The sequence below is a fragment of the Nesoenas mayeri genome (genome assembly GCF_963082525.1).
Source record: "Nesoenas mayeri genome assembly, chromosome: W".
Classification (NCBI taxonomy): Eukaryota; Metazoa; Chordata; class Aves; order Columbiformes; family Columbidae; genus Nesoenas; species Nesoenas mayeri.
In genome coordinates, this window is record NC_137553.1 from 10,508,833 (window position 1) to 10,530,627 (window position 21,795).

The following is a 21,795-nucleotide window of genomic DNA, read 5'->3' on the forward strand; positions in this document are numbered from 1 at the left end:
AATGCTGGAAAGTAAAATGTGGGAAAGCAAGATGTGTGGTTCCAGCCACCTGGATGATAAAGGAAGATCAATATTAACATGACCATCTGGATGGTCAAAGACATAATACTAGCATAATAATATATAAAGGGCCTTGGACAGATTATTTTGAAGTATGTTTCTCATAACTGTAAAAAGTTATAGCCTAGACTTGCAAGAATGGTATCTCGGGCCGGATAACTGCCCCCAAGTGCATGGGATGTGTGAATGTCCTTTTGTAAACATCTTAGTCCAGGCCCGTACCTGTAAATCCTATGAATTGTCAATGGTGAATAAAGAAGGTGGCCTAGGTCAGCTCTCTGTTTGGCCAGGCTCTGCGCTCCTTCCTGAACAAGATCTCTGTGTCTGCATGAATCTCTGTCTGTGTCCTGGTATGCATCTTTGCTAATCGCCGCAAATGGTGCCCCGTGTGAGTGTGTGACCCCTGGAGGCTCTTCATCGAGCAGTGTGTTTGGCGGCGACCATGCAATCCGATGGGTGATTAAATTTTATTTGTAGCTACATTAATCCCTATGGTATAGATAGGGGCAAGCAGTCCTCGTTGAATGAGAGAGCTGCGGGATTGAGTTAATATGGGGCAAGCCACTTCTCAGGAACATAAATTGTATTTGCAGGTTTTACTGCAGCTGTTACGTTCTTCTGGGTATCGTATGTCTGAGAAGCAGGTAGCTTCGCTCCTGGTATGGGTGAAAGAGCATTGTGCTTGGTTTCCGAGTGAGGGGACGTTTGACAGTAAAATTTGGAAACAGGTCGGGGAACAGCTACACGCACAAAAGAATTCAGTTCCCAGTAGTTTACATATTACTTGGAGATTTGTGTACTCTGCACTATTGCAGTTGCAGTTGGCAGAGCACATTCTGCAAGGGCAAACAGGGGAGGATGGACAGAAAAACACAAATGAGCAGGTTGCTAATTATTTGAGTCTTAACAGCACCATCCTTTTGAGTCAGGCTCTGTAGATCTCGAAAAAGAGCCAGTTCTATATCCATCATTAATGCCATCACAGCTGTGTAAAGATAAGGCCGGAATTTGTGTGGAGCTGGGTCAGGAGTCTAAAACTCTGCCCTCAGCACCTCCTTTGCCTGATTTTAATGATCCTTATACAGCACACAGTAACCCCTTCATGACTAAGACAGCAGAACACAAAGGGGTGATGTGAAATGCCGGGAAAAGGCTATGGAGCATGGCGATTTTTTTTTCACCTTTCCAGTTAGTTATAAACCATAACAACCACCAGAACATGACGGAATACCTGCTTCTGTGTATTGCCTTTCTGAAAATCAAGCAGCTTGTCAAGAATGTGAGTTCATTGTTTTATTGGTTGTTGTTACAGTTGTTTCTTTGTGATATTGTTTGTATAAGTGCACTGTAAGCCTTCTCCCCACTTTTCCCACTCGTGCAGCAAGCCACTCCGTGCTTCCCCCTCCTCCCTCCCTCTTCTCATGGTTTTTATTTACGAGATGGGGTTGGGAACGACTGTTTTCAGTCATGTTCCTAAGAAATTAGTATTCGGAGGTGGTTTAAAACATAGGAAAGCACTTGGAAATATGAGGAAGGAAGATCTTGTGAAATATTGTAATAAAAGGTGGCTGATATGTAAGTTCGATGATTGGGAAAAGTGTCCGAAGAACAGAACCTTAAAGTATAACACTTTGCTGTTTCTAAAGCAAGAAGAGCAGGACAAAAATCATTGATCATCGAATCATTTCAGACAGTTTTACAGGTGGAATGGTTTGAACTTCAACAAGCTGAGAGAGAATTAACTAACACACAAGTCAAAGAAAACTTGCTGAACTCTGTGAGATACTTTTCCTTATTAACCTGTTTTCTTTGTATCTGTTTAAGCATATTACAGTTTAAATAAATCTTTGCCTGTTACATGGTACAGTAAGTTCACAGACTGCTAAATCATGAGAATCCGTTGACTCAATATGGACATTTTGTGATTATACAGAAGATTTTGTGATTATACAGAAGACCATGAGTAATTTAGTTCTTTACTGTGTGAATGTGATGATAAGATTTTGTGTGTGACAGCTGTTACGTTTCGTTCTAGCATGTTAGCTTTATTCCAACAGTCAGACTTGCGCAACTCTGTGATAGGCTGTGTCTCATCTCGATGTGCTGGATTTGGCTCTTTTGTATGCACACCAAGTAAAGAATCCTGGTTTTGGAATAACAGTTGTAGCACACCAGATGAGACGCTAATAAAAGCCTTGCCCTGTCCAGCTTGCTGTGGCGGCGGGGGGGCGGGTTCTGACTGGGCTCCAGCACACACTGACCTGTTTTGTCAGGGAGAGCCAGCGGCACCTCTACCTGGCTGGGCAGTTCAAAGGTGCAATGCTAAAACTGAGATATTGTCTTGAATTAGTGTAATTGTGATCCGTCTGCATATTTGAACTTGGTATTTGGTTTTCATATCTGAGCTCAGCATTTTAATTTGCATATTTATATTTGGTACCAAAATAATTTTTTGGGGGGAGATAATTACAAAGTGGGAACCGGTTCCGCTACTAAAATACCACCTTGCTCCCCCTTAGGATGCATCCTTACACATTAGAGTAGTTGCTCATATTGTTATCTAATAATTTTGAAACCAGAAAAGAGTTTAAGTAGTTAAACTCTGATTCGCATTGAATTTGTGTGTTTGTTGGAGGTATGGGAAAGAAAACTAAATGCTATGATGGATGAGAACTCGGAGGAGGTTTTATTTAATAGTTGCTGGAATATGACCTGATTTTGATCTAGGCAAATTAAAGTAATCGATTGATGGTTAATATGCTGTTTATTGACATCTGTAAGAAATTGCAAAAGGTACATGGGGCTTAGGAACGTAACTATTGCTCAGTTAATTAGAATTGTATATAGAGTGTATTATGGCTGGAATGAAATGGGAAAATAAAAAAGCAAAATATCCCAGGCCTATGCTGTACTGTTTCAACATAAATTTCAGGCCTGTGTCAAGGTGCTAGATAAACTTAGCTCCCTGGCAGCTCTCAGGCAGCTCCCACTTAGCACCAGCAATTAACGTCACCTGCATGGCCTTGCCTGTATCTAAAATGCAGAAAGAAGAAAAAGAAATAAAAAAAAAAAAAAAAAGAAAAACCTGGCTGCCCACTTTCAAGGCAGTGAAAGCGGGTTTTCTCTCCCTCCAACTGCAGCAATGTTGTAATACTGAATGGAGCAGTCTGAGGGCGAAATTTAAAGGCATCCCTAGCGCATCTGTAGTTCTAATGAAACTGGGAAATTAAACCAAAAATTTGTTAATAGACTTATTCTGTGGTAACTAGTTGTAAAAGACTTCTTAGTAAATTCACCCTGACAGTTTTTGAGACTGTGGGAAAGAAAGAAAGACCATTTTTTGAAACCAATGGAATGCTAAATTTGGAACAAAGTTTTAACAGCTGAATTCTTGTATTTGCCAGAAAGCCCTATACCTCTTTTGGGTCAAGATTTGTTAAGTAAATTGTAAACTCAAATAACGTTTTCTGAGAATTCTGTTTAGTTGCATGTCCTACAAGAAGCTGCTTGGATGGTGCAGATCTGCTTGCTGCAAGTGAGAAATCTCCAAGGAAATTTCGAATGCTGTATTTCCACTAGAATGGGCAAGAAAAGATTTGGTAAAGCCAACACTACATCGATAGAAATGAAAAAGGACTTCGATCCAGTAAAGGAAACCAATATCCAATAAATATGAGAGGCAAAATGGAGTTAGAAACTTTGATTAATATATTTATGACAACCTTACAAATTGACTGCATTCGATAGGACTTGCAGATTTATCTATTTATAGCTACAACATAGAAACAACCTGTGGCTATTGTGAGACAGTATGATGAGAATGCAAACAGACTGATATACTTGTGTCCTGGTTTTGTTAAAAACAAGTTTCTCTTTCAGTGAATTTTGCCTGTCAGCTAAAGCCTTCATAGTAACTGCATTTTCCTGGAGAACCAGACACATGTTTTGGTAAAACCTAGCAATGGAATGCAAACTTATTGATAAGCATGGATGGACATCTCGCGAGAGGGGCGACAAGAAACAACTGACCAACTGTGTATAACATTCCATTCACGTGAATACTTCATATAAAATGGGAGATCACGAGGATCTCGGCCCTTCTTTTCCCTTTTCCTTCTGCTTATGGCCGACATTAGGAGAGGACTTTGCTAGTCGTCCCTGCGAACTGAGGCCTAGTGAGAGACTGAATCCAGCTCTGGTTGGCTGTGGAGTCTAATCCAGGACTTTGGGTGCCAGCTCTGCAGTTGCTGAGACTTTCAAGATTGGTTTTGTATATTTTGTATTATTTTCTCTATTCTTATTAGTAGCATTAGTAAAACATCTTTAATTTTTTCCAACTCTCTTCTCTCTGTCCTTCTTTTTTCCTCCCAATCGCCTCTCCTGAGTGGAAGGGGGGAGAGGGAGGGGCAAAAAGGGGGAAGTGGGGGGGAGAGGGGGTTAACAATACATCTGCCAGGGTTTTATTGTCACCCCGCAATCTTAACCCTCGACAGATAATTGGCGCCCAACTTGGGGCAAGAGAAAGGGGTAAATCTGGAGATTTTTGGCTTTTCTACTGCTCTGACATACCTTTCAATTTTCTTGGCACGGTGCCAACTCATAGAGTTGTGATACTCGTGCGTCTGTTTGCTTCGGATATTATTTAGTGGTATTAAGGCAAAGTGAATTCCACTGATTTAAAGATGTTATGGCTTAAGTTGTATCAGTTATTTTCTGCATTGTGCTCACTGATTCCATATCTGTGTTGGGCTTTCTTTTTAAATCGAAGTGTTCATTATATAACAACAAGGAACTGGACAATGCTCATGATGATACTGTGTGGTTTGGCACTGGTTTATTTCATTATACTGCAGCTGCTAATGAATTTCTACTCGCTTCTGCTTTACCTTGAAAAGCCTCCAGGAGAGATTAAAGAGCCGTACGGCTCTGTATTTGCTAATTGGTCAAGCGAACCTTTAGAAAGGCTGACTAACAATACTTACGTTTTTTCACTAGGACAGTTCACAAATGTTTTAGAGAATTTTGAATATCCTTGGAGTTTTGATAGAACTGTGATGGTGTTATCTGGTTTGCTGAATGTGTGTCAGTTTGTGCTTCTGTTAAGAGAAATGGCATTTAACAGGAGGTTTGCGTCTCTTTGTTGTCCTGAGATTTGCGGTGCGTCTTCAGAAGCTTTAGCAAAAAGCACTCCGAGCCGCTCGAGAAAGAGCAAAACAGTGAAAGCTGCCGTTGCAGCTGCTGCCCCCGCCACGGCGCCTTCGCAGGCTGAAGGTACAGCTCCTCCGCAGAGTGCCAAGGTCACTTGTGATAACACTAATTCTGCAGCCTTAAAGGCAGCCCCCCCTTCTTCACACACTGGGCACTGTTGCCGCTGTAACCATAGCGATCACTGTGACAGTCCTTCAGACTCTGGAAATGAATCAAATGATGGTAAACCCATATCAGCATCAGTTGCTGGTTGTAAGAAAGTCACTAGAAAGACTACCCGTGCAGCAGATGCCAGGGCATAGGGCCAACATCAACCCAAGGGGCACCATCAGGACAGGGAGGAGATGAAGTGACCACCACTCGGTCCTTTTCTCCAGGTGAGCTGAGAGATATGCGAAAAGACTTTAGTCGTCGTGAAGGCGAGAATATTTTAACCTGGTTGCTCCGATGCTGGGACAATGGGGCAGATACAATTGAACTGGAAGGTGGTGAAGCCAGGCAGCTGGGATCTCTGTCAAGAGATTCCACCATTGATAGGGCAATTTCAAGAGAGTCTAATGCCACTACTCTCTGGACCCGACTCTTGGCAGCTATGAAAGTAAGATTTCCCTACAAGGAAGACTGTATATCCAAGTTAGGGAAATGGAATACTATGGAGAAAGGTATTCAGTTCCTGAGAGAATTAGCTGTGTGAGAGATCATCTATTTTGGACCAAACAGCCAAGAGGGAACAGACCCAGATAGAATCAATTGTTCACAACCTCTGTGGTGCAGATTTGTACAAAGTGCATCACCTGCATATGCTAAGTCATTGGCAGGAATGCTCTGGTCATCTAGAGTTGGACAAGATATTACTGAAGTGATTGAGCAGCTCCGTGACTTTGAGGACAGCCTTGCTGGTTCTCTACGGGCTTGTGTCTCTGCTGTGGAGAGACTGTGTGAAAAATCTGATGACTGGTTTGAAAAGCTGTTGCAAAAAATCAAAGAACTCAGAGAAGACATGTACCATTCACGACCTGCACAAACCTATGTTTCAGCTGTTAGGAAAAGGCGTTTCCAATCTCGAGAGAGAGGACAGAGGCAGCCCACAAAAAGAGGTTCACTGTGGTTCTTCCTGCATGAGCAGGGAGAAAACATGAATAAGTGGCATGGGAGACCTACCTCAGAACTTCAAGAACGAGTACGTGAGATAAAAGGAGAAACTCCTAGGAAGGTGGCTGCTCCAGTTTACAAAAGGAGCAGAAGAGATTCTGATTCTCTTGAAGGAACCTCTAATTCACACCCAGAGACTGTGCAAAACAGAAATTAGAGGTGCCCTGCCTCCAACCAGGTGGAGGAAAGGGATAACAGAGTTTATTGGACTGTACAAATACGATGGCCTGGTACAACACACCCCCAGGAGTACAAAGCTTTAGTGGACACTGGTGCTCAGTGCACAATAATTCCTTCTAATTATAAAGGAACGCAATCCATCAATATTGTTGGAGTGACTGGGGGATCCCAGGAACTGACTGTTGTAGAGGCTGAAATGAGCCTAACTGGAAAAAACTGGCAAAAGCATCCCATTGTGACTGGTCCAGATGCTCCATGCATCCTTGGCATAGACTACCTTAAGAGAGGGTATTTTAAGGACCCAAAAGGGTATAGGTGGGCATTTGGTATAGCAGCTGTGGACACTGAGAAAATTGAACAGCTGTCTCATTTGCCTGGTCTTTCAGATGATCCTTCTGTTGTAGGACTGCTGATGGTTGACGATCAGCAGGTGCCAAGTGCTACCATGACGGTGCATCGCCGGCAATATCCCACCAATCGAGACTCTTTGATTCCTATCCAGAAGTTGATCCATCAATTGGAAAGCCAGGGTGTGATCAGTAAGACTCGCTCACCTTTTAACAGCCCAATCTGGCCAGTGCGTAAGTCTAGTGACGAGTGGAGACTAACTGTGGACTATCGTGGCCTGAATGAAGTTACGCCACCACTGAGTGCTGCTGTGCCTGACATGCTAGAACTGCAATTTGAACTGGAGTCAAAGGCAGCTAAGTGGTATGCTACAATTGACATTGCTAATGCATTTTTCTCTATTCCTGTAGCAGCAGAGTGCAGGCCGCAGTTTGCTTTCACCTGGAGAGGCATCCAGTACACGTGGAATCGCTTGCCCCAGGGGTGGAAACACAGTCCTACCACCTGCCATGGACTGATCCAGACCACGCTGGAGCAAAGTAAAGCTCCAGAACACTTGCAATATATTGATGACATCATCGTATGGGGCGACACAGCAAAAGAAGTCTTCGAGAAAGGTGAGAGAATAATTCAGATTCATTTGGATGCTGGTTTTGCCATAAAACGAAGCAAGGTCAAGGGACCTGCACGAGAGATCCAGTTTTTAGGAATAAAATGGCAAGATGGCCGTCGTCAGATCCCAATGGATGTGATCAACAAAATTGCAGCAATGTCTCCACCTACTAATAAAAAGGAGACACAGACTTTCTTGGGTGTTGTAGGTTTTTGGAGAATGCATATTCCTGACTACAGCCAGATTGTGAGCCCTCACTATCGAGTGACTCGTAAAAAGAACCAATTTGAGTGGGGCCCTGAACAACGACAAGCCTTTGAACAAATTAAGCGTGAGATAACTCATGCGGTGGCCCTTGGACCAGTTCGGACTGAACTAGATGTTAAAAACGTGCTCTACACTGCAGCCAGAGATAATGGACTTACCTGGAGCCTCTGGCAGAAAGCACCAGGAGAAACCCGAGGTTGACCCTTAGGTTTTTGGAGTAGAGGATAAAAAGGATCTGAGGCCAACTATACTCAAACTGAAAAAGAGATACTAGCAGCATACGAAGGAGTTCGAGCTGCTTCAGAAGTGATGGGTACTGAAGCACAGCTGCTCCTAGCACCTCGACTGCCAGTGCTGAGCTGGATGTTCAAAGGGACGATTCCCTCTCCACATCATGCAACCGAAGTTACGTGGAGTAAATGGATTGCACTGATCACCCAACGAGCTCGAATTGGAAGTCTCAACCGTCCAGGAATCTTAGAAGTGATTACAGACTGGCCAGAAAGTAAAGACTTTGGGATGTCTCCAGATGAGGAGGAAGTAAAACGTGCTGAAGAAGCACCACCGTATAATACTCTTTCAGAGACTGATAAGCAGTATGCACTGTTCACAGATGGATCCTGTCATCTTGTAGGAAAACATCGAAGGTGGAAAGCTGCTGTGTGGAGTCCCACACGACAAGTTACAGAAGCCACTGAAGGACAAGGTGAGTCTAGCCAGTTTGCAGAGGTGAAAGCCATCCAGCTGGCTTTGGACATTGCTGAACGAGAGAAGTGGCCAATACTTTATACTGACTCATGGATGGTAGCAAATGCCTTGTGGGGGTGGCTACAGCAATGGAAGAAAAGCAACTGGCAGCGCAGAGGTAAACCCATTTGGGCTGCCACACTGTGGCAAGACATTGCTGCTCGGCTAGAGAGCCTGCCTGTGAAAGTTCATCATGTAGATGCTCATGTGCCTAAAAGTCGAGCCACCGAGGAACATCTAAACAACCAACAAGCAGATCAAGCTGCTAAGATTAAAGTAGCTGAGGTGGACTTGGACTGGCAACATAAAGGTGAACTTTTCCTAGCTCGGTGGGCCCATGATGCTTCAGGGCATCAAGGTAGAGATGCAACATATAAATGGGCTCGCGATCGAGGGGTGGATTTAACTATGGACACTATTTCACAGGTTATTCATGAATGTGAAACTTACGTCGAAATCAAACAAGCAAAACGGTTAAAGCCTGTATGGTATGGGGGGTGATGGTTCAAGTATAAGTATGGAGAAGCTTGGCAGATTGATTATATTACACTTCCACAAACACGTCAAGGTAAGCATTATGTACTTACAGTGGTGGAAGCAACCACCGGATGGTTGGAAACATATGCTTTACCTCATGCTACAGCCCGAAATACTATCTTGGGCCTTGAAAAGCAAATCCTTTGGCGACACGGTACGCCAGAAAGAAATGAATCAGACAATGGTACTCATCTCAAAAACAGTATTATAGACAATTGGGCCAAAGAACATGGTATTGAGTGGGTATATCATATTCCATATCATGCACCAGCTTCTGGGAAAATTGAAAGGTACAATGGTTTGCTAAAAACTACACTAAAGGCACTTGGTGGTGGAACCTTTAAAAACTGGGATTCACATTTAGCAAAAGCCACTTGGTTGGTCAACACTAGGGGATCAACCAATTGAGCTGAGCCTGCCCAATCAGAAATTCTACGGACTGTAGAAGGAGATAAAGTCCCTGTAGTACACATGAAAAATATGTTAGGAAGGGCAGTCTGAGTTACTCCTGCCTCAGGCAAAGGCAAGCCCATTTGTGGGATTGTTTTTTCCCAGGGACCTGGCAGCACCTGGTGGGTGATGCTTAAGGATGGAGAAGTTCGGTGTGTACCTCAAAGGGATTTGAGCTTAGGTGAAAATATGCAATACTGAACTGCATGATATGAATTGTCATACTAACGGTGTTTAATAAGTGTCTTTCAGATCAAGACAGTGATGATGAAACAAGAGCTAGCTTCTTTGAGTGGCGCCTGACAACTTCTTCGAAGTTGATGTCTTTAACCCACAAACAGTGGTCATGAAATGCACTTGTACTATCTTTTCCTGCCCTGGGAGACTGTTGTGACAAAATGAACTTAATGAACTTTTCAAAGGATGGTCCACTGATTAAGATTAATTACTCCTGGGTATATATGTACATATGTGTATATATATATAGTAGTAGGGATTAATTAGATTGTATTGATAGATTGTATTGATAAGGTTTAAGCATTCAGTGAATGGCATATTATAAGGGGTGGAATGTCCTGGTTTTGTTAAAAACAAGTTTCTCTTTCAGTGAATTTTGCCTGTCAGCTAAAGCCTTCATATTAACTGCATTTTCCTGGAGAACCAGACACATGTTTTGGTAAAAACCTAGCAATGAATGCAAACTTATTGATAAGCATGGATGGACATCTCGCGAGAGGGGCGACAAGAAACAACTGACCAACTGTGTATAACATTCCATTCACGTGAATACTTCATATAAAATGGGAGATCACGAGGATCTCGGCCCTTCTTTTCCCTTTTCCTTCTGCTTATGGCCGACATTAGGAGAGGACTTTGCTAGTCGTCCCTGCGAACTGAGGCCTAGTGAGAGACTGAATCCAGCTTTGGTTGGCTGTGGAGTCTAATCCAGGACTTTGGGTGCCGGCTCTGCAGTTGCTGAGACTTTCAAGATTGGTTTTGTATATTTTGTATTATTTTCTCTATTCTTATTAGTAGCATTAGTAAAACATCTTTAATTTTTCCCAACTCTCTTCTCTCTGTCCTTCTTTTTTCCTCCCAATCGCCTCTCCTGAGTGGAAGGGGGGAGAGGGAGGGGCAAAAAGGGGGAAGTGTGGGGGAGAGGGGGTTAACAATACATCTGCCAGGGTTTTATTGTCACCCCGCAATCTTAACCCTTGACAACTTGGAACGGAATTTTTGCCCAGTTCTTTTCATAAAACTATTACTGAGCCCCTGGAATTGATTGTTACTCTGATAAAAAAAAGGCAGAGAACAGATTCAGGTTTTAGTAGGCCGTGATCCCTCTGTCATATATGTACCTTTTGTGAAAGCAGATTTTGATTTTTTTCATTCACAATCTCTGTCCTTGCAAATTGTGCTAGCTGATTTTCTTAACAGCATAGCTTTTGGCATGCCTAAATGTAAATTGCTTCAAAATCTGTGTGTCTTTGATATCAGACCACAGACCATACTTGTATTCAGTCCTATCCCAAATGCTCGCACAGTTTTTGTTGATGGATCAGGGAAGTCTCATAAGGCTGTTGTAGTCTGGCGTGATGATAACGATTGGCATCATTCTGTTAAAATTGTTGAAGGCTCAACCCAGTTAGTGGAACTTGGCGCAGGTTTGCATGCCTTAGAGCTTTTTAGGGAGGAACCTCTAAATTTGGTTTATGATTCTGAGTACGTAGTCAAGGTCCTACAGCGCATCTCCTCCACTTTTCTTAAAGAAATCTCACAACAGCAACTTTTTGATATGTTTGTATCTTTGCATTACAGCTTCGCAAACCCCCACTGTTTGTTACTCATATACGCTCTCATACAATTTACCAGGACCCATAACTGAATGTAATGCAGTTGCAGATTCTTATACTGTAGCTGCAGTCCACTTCCAGTCTGCCAGGGCTTCACATGCTTTCTTCCATCAGAATGCTGCTGCCTTAAAAAAGATGTTTGGTCTCACTCTCAAGCAAGCGAGAAACATAGTGCACTCTTGCCCAGAATGTCAAGGTCTGGTTACAAGCTCGCCCTCCCTTGGAGTTAACCCTCGCGGACTCTCAGCTAATGACATTTGCAGTCTGATGTTACACGTTTCATCTTTTGGCCATTTGAAATATCTACATGTTTCTATAGATACTTTTTCAGGTATGCTTTGTGCATCTGCGCATACAATTGAGAAAAGCAGAGATGTTCAGTGTCACTGGACCTGCTGTTTTGCTATGCTGGGAGTGCCACAACAGATTAAAACTGACAATGGTCCTGGATACACTGCTAGATCCACACAATATTATTTACAGCAGTGGGGTGTTTCACATGGCACAGGTATTCCATATTCTCCCACTGGACAGGCTATCATTGAACAAGCACATTCCCCATTGAAACAGATGTTATTAAAACAAAAAAGGAGGAATATGACATCTCAGGAACAACTAGACAATGTGATATATGCTTTAAATTTCTTGAATCGTACTATGCCTCCCTCCTCTATCGCAGCAGTGGAAAAACACTTCCGTGTTCCAGATTCACTGTCTCAGAGACCAAAGGTTTTATACCGGGATCCCCTATACAACAGTCAGTGGCAAGGGCCTGTAGAACTAATCACCTGGGGGAGGGGATATGCTTGTGTTCTTCTTTCAACAGGACTGAAGTGGCTTCCTGCAAAATATGTTAAACCTGACTATGAGCTGGACAAACATGATGCAGGACCTAATGCCAGAGATAAAGCATCTGTCCCTGCAGCAGAGGGCAACAAAGAAACAGAAGAGACCAAAGGAAGAAGCACTAGTGTATCAGAATGATACAGATTTACATTATTTGGACTGGGGACTAACTGGCAAAAAAACTTTCAATGCATTTGTTTTCCTTATTAGGATGGCTAACCAGCTTTCTCCAATATTTGTTAATAACCGTAATTGTTGTAATTTGCATTATTCTATTCTATTGTACGTTGATTTGTAATGATTTGCAACAAGAAAATGACACATAAGGTATGATGATCCACAATGGGCATTCAAACTCAGCAACAGAATGCCCCCTTTTGACTTTGGAGGCAAGAGGTGACTGTAGCACAACTCCAAAGTAGTTTGTCAGATGACTGTGGTCACAGGCTGGATTGTGAGGCAGTACACATTCCCCTGAAATCTGGAGCCTTCAATGAAGACACTGATGGCTCTTTAGCACCTTCTGTGCCCCACTGTGCCTGTCCCCACATATATACACCTAGAATGGTACCAAGGTGTTGTCAATCAGCTTCACCTCTACCAACTGATGGGTCAGGAGGGGTGGGACCCTCGGTCAATTGACAGGGTCCTTAACAAAGGAGGTGCCCAGACTAGCTGAGAAGCTTCTGGACTATGTTGTAATGCCCACAGCCACATCTGGCCAAACAATGAAACGGGGTTCCTGCTGAAGATACCCTTTGAGTGGTCTTCTGGGAGCTGTGGGTCTGTAAACTGGAGTCCTTTCCTTAGACAGGAATACCATCTATAGAAACTTCCTGGGATTAATGACACCTCACTTCTTTATTTGAGTGAGTGACTGTTTCTTGTGAGTACCCTGAAGTAAAAGGCCTCTAGTTTTGTTTCTTGTGCGTGACTACATGCACGTTGTGGATCCTCATTATTCTTATGATATTGGATTTAAATAATCTCCTTAGCTGATATCTGAACCTGTATTTTCTGTTATCAGAGTGCTAAATATGTGTAATACCGTTGAAATTGAATTATAGTGTTTATGAGTGATATGAAGTAAAATAACAGTCTTAGCTAATGTGCAAGACCTGATTTAGGATTTAGCCAGTACACTGCAAAATAATTACATAGCTTGTAAGAGTTAGGACTGTAAGACAAAATGGCTAACATTATCTAATAGCATAAAGTGATTAGAACCTAAAACTTCATTTTCAGCTCTCTATCTGTATATTTGGGTTTTTGTGGGAATTGGATATGCTTGTGTGATGTTTTTTCTTGTACTCCTCCGAATCATCTGGAGAATGATACAGAATGCAAAGAAGAACAAAGCCAAGGTCCTTACTGTGCTCATTGAGAACTTGATATTTAAAACAAAAGAGGAGGAAATGTTGGGAGGTAAAATGTGGGAAAGCAAGATGTGCGGTTCCAGCCACCTGGATGATAAAAGAAGATCAATACTAACATGACCATCTGGACGATCAAAGACATAATACTAACATAATAATATATAAAGGGCCTTGGACAGATTATTTTGAAGTACGTTTCTCATAATTGTAAAAAGTTATAGCCCAGACTGGTGAGAATGGTATCTCGGGCCGGATAACCGCCCCCAGGTGCATGGGATGTGTGAATGTCCTTGGGCCTGGTCTGTGAATGAGTGGAAAAACAAGTGAGACAAACATCACATGAGTTTAGTGTGTTCTTAATAACAATCAGTGGAAAAGCACCTTTTGTAAACATCTTAGTCCAGGCCCGTACCTGTAAATCCTATAAATTGTCAATGGTGAATAAAGAAGGCGGCCTGGGTCAGCTCTCTGGCCAGGCTCTGTGCTCCTTCCAGAACAAGATCTCTGCCTCTGTGTGAATCTCTGTCTGCCTCCTGGTATGCGTTGTTTCTAATCGCCGCACCTCAAGGGGATTTGATTCTGGGTGAGTATAGCCAATTATTTGAACTGTATGATGTTAATTGCTACATAATACTGTATGTCATCACTACTATGGTTGCTGTATACCATATCAACAGTATTATAGTAAGAATCACCCAGATAAATGAATAATGAACTTTGATAAAACTGAGCAAAGTGCAGTGATTGTGGAACCAGAACTGGCTTCAGCAACTAGCACCCAGCAACTTCCTTGAGATCAACAACTTCAGCCTGCAGATCATGGGCATGGACTGTGCCAGATATATCAGCTACGAGCTTCAAATCCAACAGTGACATGACTTGAGCTGGCTTTGGTGCCCAGTAACTCCATACAACACAGAACCTCTCCTGTCCTGAATGTCCACCATAGCAGATGGAGCCCAAAGTTGTGGACTAAATGAACTCAGTGGACATGATGTGGACATTTTACAGACATTTCTCAGGGGTGGTCATGACACCTTTTGATGTGAATGCTTTTCCTAATATTGAATATAAATTGCCCTTGCTACAAATTAATCTAACTAATTCGTACTCTGTCTTCTGCAGGGATGAAAACACTTGATCACCATCTTCTTTGTAATAACCTTTTATGTATTTGAAGCCTGTTATCATATCCCTTCTTCATTTTTCTCTTTTCCAGACTAAACAAGCTACAGTCTTTCATACTTGATTTGGAGGTCATGTTTTCTAAACTGCTTATCATCCGTATTTTTAACGTTATCTCCAATTTCTGTGTCTTTCAGAAAATGTGTCCCCTCCCCCAGAAGGGCTCACCAATACCAGGTAGTATGAAATAAAAACATCCTCATTCTAACAAGTGATTTGCTTTTAATAACTTTCTGGATTAACATTTGCCTCTTTTATAAATGAACATTCACTTGCATCTGTGCCCCCATCTTGTTTCCTGCATTTACCAAACCAATCCTCACCCATTCCCTATATGCATTCATGTAGTCAGTGGATGATAGGTAAGATGGGTTTCGACCACCTATGACCTCACTTCATATTAGTTTCACTGAGACCATATGTCCCTAATTTGCTCAAGCATGGAACAAAGGACTGCATAGAAAGCATCCAACCACTGCAGATTAATATTAACCCAGACTCTGATAATTCCAATCCAGAGCCAAAATTCATATAAACTAAGAATCTCCTCTCTATGTCCTCCAACCTTACTCTCCACAGGCTCCTATGTGGGAAACTGCAGCGGATCTGTGGAATCCTTGACAGAAAATATGGGAGTAGAGATCAGCCTTGAAGATATTAAGATTTACCCTTGAGAAGGATGGGAGTAAAGGAGTATCCGGAGATATGGAGTTGTACCCGTGAGAGAGGAGAGATGTACCCGTGAGAGAGAAGGGGATAGAAGAATAACATGGATGATAGCAAAATTAACCAATGAGATGTTAGTGCTGTAACTTGTAACCAATAGTGAAAAGACACATGAACTGGTAGAATTGTATAAAAATGCACTTGTAGCAATAAATGGCACCTATTACTTTCATCTTGAAAGAACTCGGTCCATGTCGTTTGTCCGTCTCAACCGCGACACTCCTATCTATCCACTCCTATTCCTGCTCTAACTGTTTAGTTAACAGGTTTGCTTCTTGAGATCCACAAATAAGAGTCAAGTTAAATTGGCTGGGTTTGAAGGTTGGCAAGAAGTATGAATTTCATTCTGTCATTCATCTTACGAAGATATGTCCAACTTGGGCCAATTTATAGCTGCTATTTATGCATATATCAAGCTGGTTTTTAATGTGAATAATATCCTGGAACCAAGGAGCAGAGCCTCCCAGTTGCGGACAGTGATATCAGAAGAAACAGATGGATGCAGTCTATTAATACATGGCTCCATGGCTGGTGTCACTGCTACAATTTGGGGTTTTTTGATAATGGGATGGCCTACATGGCACTGGGTTTACTGCCATAGGATGGAGTTCACCTTTCTCATAGAGGGAAGAGAGTCTTTGCACATGAGCTTGCAGGGCTCATCAACTCATCTTTGAGCTAGACATGATGGGGGAGGGGGATGATGTCAGGCTTGCCTGTGACAAGCAGTGGGATGAGACACCAAGTATAGAGGGGTGGGTTGTTAGTAAGGACCCTCAGCTGATGGCCTTGAGATGTGTTTGCCACACTGGAGCACACTTGAAGTCTTATGGAGATGAGCCAGGGACCCCTGAGGTAATAGAGGCCAACAGGAAAACACCTCTGAAATACTTCAAAGGAATTACAGGGTGTTCCTCTAAGAAGGTGATGTGGCCAACAGCCCAGCTGAAGTGCCTCTACACCAATGCATGCAGCATGGGCAACAAACAGGAGGAGTTGGAAGCCACAGTGCTACTAGAATGCTACAGCCTAGTGACTGCTGTTACAGACAGAGACATGCAGTCAGGAAATAAATTAACTTAACAAAATTTTGTGTAGAAAGATGAATCATGAACTAGTGATATGTGTGTATATACATTTCAAGACAGGTAAAAAGCAGTAGTAATTTGGGTATGACATAAATGGTATGAAATAAGGGGTGAAATGTCCTGGTTTTTTTAAAACAAGACTAGTTCTCTTTCAGTGAATTTACCTTTCAGATAAGTTCTTCTAAGTAACTACACTTTTCACTCCAGAGCTGATAATGGTAGCAACAGTATGCAGAAAAGTCCCAGGTTTAGACTTATTGCTACGGAAGCCAAGGTTGCTGATAAATTTTGCACATCTCGTAAGTGAGAGGGATGTATTTGAAAGGAGGGGCGGACAGAACAGGTGACAAAAATTGACCAACTAAGTATTCCATCCCATAAATGTCATACATCCTATAAAAGTGGGAGATCACAAGGGTCTTGCTCTCTTTGACCACGGCCAGCATCTGAAGAGGACCCTGCCAGTTCTGCTTGTGATCCGAGGCCTAGTTCCAGGCCCTGCATCCCTGAATCCAGTTCCGGTTTACTGCGGAGTCCAGCCCAGGATTTCCAGGTACTCGCCCTGCAGCTGCTGCAGCAATGCCAGCTCCGCTGTGGTCGTGGCTGGGCTACACTGGGAAATTCAAGATTGATTTTGTATATTTTGTATTATTTTCTCTCTTACTTAATAGCATTAGTAAAGCATTTTTAACTTTCAAAATTTTAAGTCCCTTTTCCTCCTATTACCTTTCCTTAGTGGGGAGGGCGGGGGGTTAACAGAGAGCATCTGCCACAGTTTATTGTTGCCCTGCAGTAAACGGTGACAGATTTATTGGTGCCCAAATAGTGTAGGGCAAGTGAGAAGGGCTAAGAGTGGTCTCTGACAGTTTTTCTAAACAGCTTTCCAGGTAGTGCGAGAGAACATTGGACTCATGATTTGAGCGGTCCAAGTTCTAATCCTCTGGTGCAAGGAGACCTCAGAAAACTCACTTGAGAGCTTTTTCTTTGAAAGTTTCAGAGGCGTGAGAAAAAAATAGATCTGTGTGCTTCACGGGTCATATGGTGATGATAAAGCAGATTGCAGTTATTATCTTGATTTAAAAGATGTTGCAAATCTGGTATTATTTGTATGATTTGTTCACTTGGCTGTATTCAATGATGCCTTTTTTGGGGTTGATGCTTCTTGTTAGTGTTTATATGCAGAACATCATCTCTGGAAGGTGGGATAAAGTTGATATAATAGCTTTGTTGCTGAGTTGTGTAGCATTGCTCTATATGGTCATAGTTAAGCTGATGGTGTATTTCTATTCATTGTTGTCATACTTCAGAAGTATGCATTTTTGACTCTGTGGCAGGAGGAAAAGGCTGCAATGTGGGAAGAACAAGTTAATAGGAAAGACTTGCACTTCTTAAATAGACCTGAGCCCAAGTCTGAAGTTTCAAGAGAAATCTTCACAATTCAGTGTTTTGTTCTATAAGAAATGTCAAATTGTTTGATGTGCAGGACAATAAAACAGACCTGAATATAAATTTTCTACTTCCTTGGCCGATCTAACCTGTTATTTAGTCTAAGCAGTAAGTTAATCACCAAATGGACCATAGGTGGGCCTAAGAGCATTGTAGAATTTTTATAATAGCCAAGGGCAGCCAACCACTATGAAGTACCAGAAGCAAAAAATTACAACCAGTTGTTACTCTTCTTTCCTAATGAAACTGAGCTTTTGCCAGTTAAATAAAAAGTATTGTCACCATTTACTGCAGGGCAACAATAAACCACGGCAGATGCTCTCTGTTAACCCCCTGCCCTCCCCACTAAGGAAAGGTAACAGGAGAAAAAGGGAGAGAGACTTGCAAATTGGAAAAGTTTAAAATGTTTTACTAATGCTACTAATAAATAGAGAAAATAATACAAAAATATACAAAACCACTCGCAATTTCCTGGGGTAGTACAGCGTTGCCCAAAGCTCTGAGAACAGTCTTCTGAGGGATAGATAAGGAAAACATTAGGTCTGTCAGTCACTGTGTTGTGGAAGACAGCAGCCATATTTTTTGTTGATTTGGTTTTGTTGATGTAAGATCAGCTCCTGAATCCTCAGCTCCCATGAGTACCCCACCCAGAAGAAAAACGTGCTTAGGAGGGAGTTTGAAACTGAGATGGTGGATCACAGTAAGAGTTACAACACATAGAGTTTAGGGAATCTTGACCAAAAAGAGAGAAGAGCCTGTGGGAATATAATGGAAGATTGATGAGGAGAAGAATTGTAAGGATGCTCAAGGGACTGTAGCTGGGATGTAGAAAAACACATAAATCACACTAATTGTCATTTAGCCTTGTGTGCTTCACAAGTAGAACCTCTGTGTTTAGATAACATAGGCCTGTGAAAGACTTAGAGGCACCTTATCGACCGTCCTTGAAATTCCTACTCTACTGCAGGCAAAGATAAAAGCAGTGTGGTAAACTGCACCTGTGTGAATCCCTAATATAAAGGGGAAAAGAGCAGGCTCGTTGATCTTAGAATCCTAGAATAGTTTTGGTTGGAAGGGAACTTCAAATGTCAGCTAGTCCAAACCCTCTGTGATGAGCAAGGACATCTTCAACTAGATCATGTTGCTCAGAGCCTTGTCCAGCCTGGTCTTGAATGTTTCCAGGGATGGGGCATCTACCACCTCTATGGGCAACCTGTTCCAGTATTTGACCACTCTCATTGTAAAAAACGTCTTCCTCACATCTAGCCTCCTTTAGTTTAAAACCATTAGCTCTTGTCCTATCGCAACAGGCCCTTCTAAAAAGTACAGGAGCAGAATCACCTCCCTCGACCTGCTGGCCACACTCCTTTGATGTAGCCCAAGATATGATCGGCTTTCTGGGCTGCAAGCGCACATTGCTGTCTCATGTCCAGTCTTTCATCCACCAGCACCCCCAAGGCCTTCTCCACAGGGCTGCTCTCAGTCCCTTCATCCCCCAGCCTGTATTGATACTGGGGGTTGCCCTGACCCAGGTGCAGGACCTTGCACTTGGCCTCGTTGAACCTCGTGAGGTTTGCATGGGCCCATTTCTCTAGCTTGTCCAGGTCCCTCTGGATGGCATCCCTTCCCCAGGTGTGTCAACTGCACCACTCTGGTATCATCCAAGAACTTGCTGAGGGTGCAGTTCATCCCACTATCTGTGTCGTTGATGAAGACATTAAACAGTACTGGTCCCAGTATGGACCCCCGAGGGACAGCACTTGTCACTGGTGCCCATCCAGACATTGTGCCATTGACCACTACTCTCTGGGTGCAACTATTCAGCCATTTTCTCATCCACTGAAGAGTCCACCCATCAAATTAATATCTCTCCAATTTAGAGAGAAGGATGGTGTGGGGGACTGAGTCAAAGGCTTTACAGAAGTCCAGATAGATGGCATCCATAGCCCTTCCTTTGTCCACTGATGTAGCTACGCCATTGTAGAAGGCCACTAGGTTGGTCAGGCAGGATTTGTCCTTGGTGAAGCCATGCTGGCTGTCTCAAATCACCTTCCTGTCCTCCATGTGCCTTAGCATAGCTTCTAGGAGGATCTGTTCCATGATCTTCCCAGGCACAGAGGTGAGGCTGACAGGTTGGTAGTTCCCAGGGTCCTCCTTTCTACCCTTCTGAAAAATGGGTGTGATGTTTCCCTTTTTCGGGTCACTGGGGACTTCACCTGACTGCCATGACTTCTCAGATACCATGGAGAGTGGCTTGGCAACTACATCAGCCAATTCCCTCAGGACTCTGGGATGCATCTCATCAGGTCCCATAGGCATATGCATGTTCAGTTTCCTTAGGTGGTCACGAACCACATCTTCACTTTAAAGCGAGTGGGACTTTGCTCCCCCAGTCCCTTTCTTGCAGTTCATTTTCCACTCGAGAAGTGTGGGAAGAGAGCTTGCCTGTGAAGACTGAGCCAAAGAAGTTGTTGAGTACCTCAGCCTTCTCCTTGTCCATTGTATACAAGTTTACCAGTCTTGCTCATCAGTGGGGGTACGCTTCCTTTGATCTTCCTTTTCTGGTTGACATACCTGCAGAAGCCCTTCTTGTTATTTTTCGCATCCTTTGCGAAATTCAGCTCCAGCTGCACTTTGACCTTCTGACCCCATCTCTGCATAACTGTCATGTCAGTCTCAGGGAAGTTACTGGACGCCACTCAATGAAGCTAGCTCAGGGATCATCACCACTGCATCAACCTGAAAGACACTTCTTGAACACTGTTAGTATCATGCAGCAACTACCCTCACACAGTTTGCAATTGAGTATTCTCACCCAGAATCAAATCTCCTTGAGGTACACATTGGACTTCACCATCCTTCAGCATCACCCACCAAGTATATCCAGGCCCTTGAGTAAAAACAATCCTATGAATGGGTTTGCTTTTACCCAAAGCATGAATAACCCAGACAGGTTTTCCTAACATGTTCCTTCCATGCACCACAGGGACTTTCTCCCCTTCTACCCTATGTAAAAGCTCTGACTGAGCAGGGCCAGCTTGATTGATGGATGCCCTGGTGTTAACTAACCAGGTGGCTTGTGCCAGATGCTTATCCCAGTTTTTAAAGGTTCCACATCCAATTGTATTCAGGGTAGTTTTTAACAAGCCATTGTATTGCTCAATCTTCCCAGACACTGGTGCATGATAGGTGATATGATATATCCATTCAATGCCATGTTCTTTGATCCAGTTGTTTATAAGACTTTTTAAAATCAATCCCATTGTCTGACTTAATTCTTTCTGGAGTGCAGTGTTGCTACAGGAGTTGCTTTTCAAGGCCCAGGATACTGTTTCTGGCAGTGGCATGAGACACAGGATATGTTTCTAGCCATCCAGTGTTTGCTTCTACCATTGTAAGCACATAGCACTTCCCTTGGCAGGTTCTAGGGAGTATAATATAGTCAATCTGCCAGGCCTCCCCATATTTAGATTTCAACCACCACCCCCCATACCACACAGTCTTTAACAGCTTGGCCTGCTTGATTGCAGCACGTTTCACAATCATGGATAACCTGTGTACTAATGTTCATTGTTAAATTCACCCCTTGGTCATGAGCCAATCTGTATGTTGCATCCCTTCCTTGCTGGCCTGAGGCATCATAGACTCATAGAATAGTTTGGGTTGGAAGGGATCTTCAAAGGTCATGTAGTCCAACCCCCCTGCAATGAGCA

At 42.9% G+C, this 21,795-nt stretch overlaps 1 protein-coding gene across 1 annotated transcript in view; it reads left to right on the forward strand.

Annotated features, from left to right (window-relative positions):
- Window positions 1-1,279: 1,279 nt before the first annotated feature.
- LOC308051415 (polyadenylate-binding protein-interacting protein 1-like) overlaps window positions 1,280-21,795 on the forward strand; it is a gene marked incomplete at its 5' end in the record, with an annotated part of 88,641 nt that continues 68,125 nt past the window's right edge. Inside the window, 1 exon segment of the mRNA XM_080361842.1 lies at window positions 1,280-1,339. Coding sequence (XP_080217968.1) covers window positions 1,280-1,339 — 60 coding nt within the window.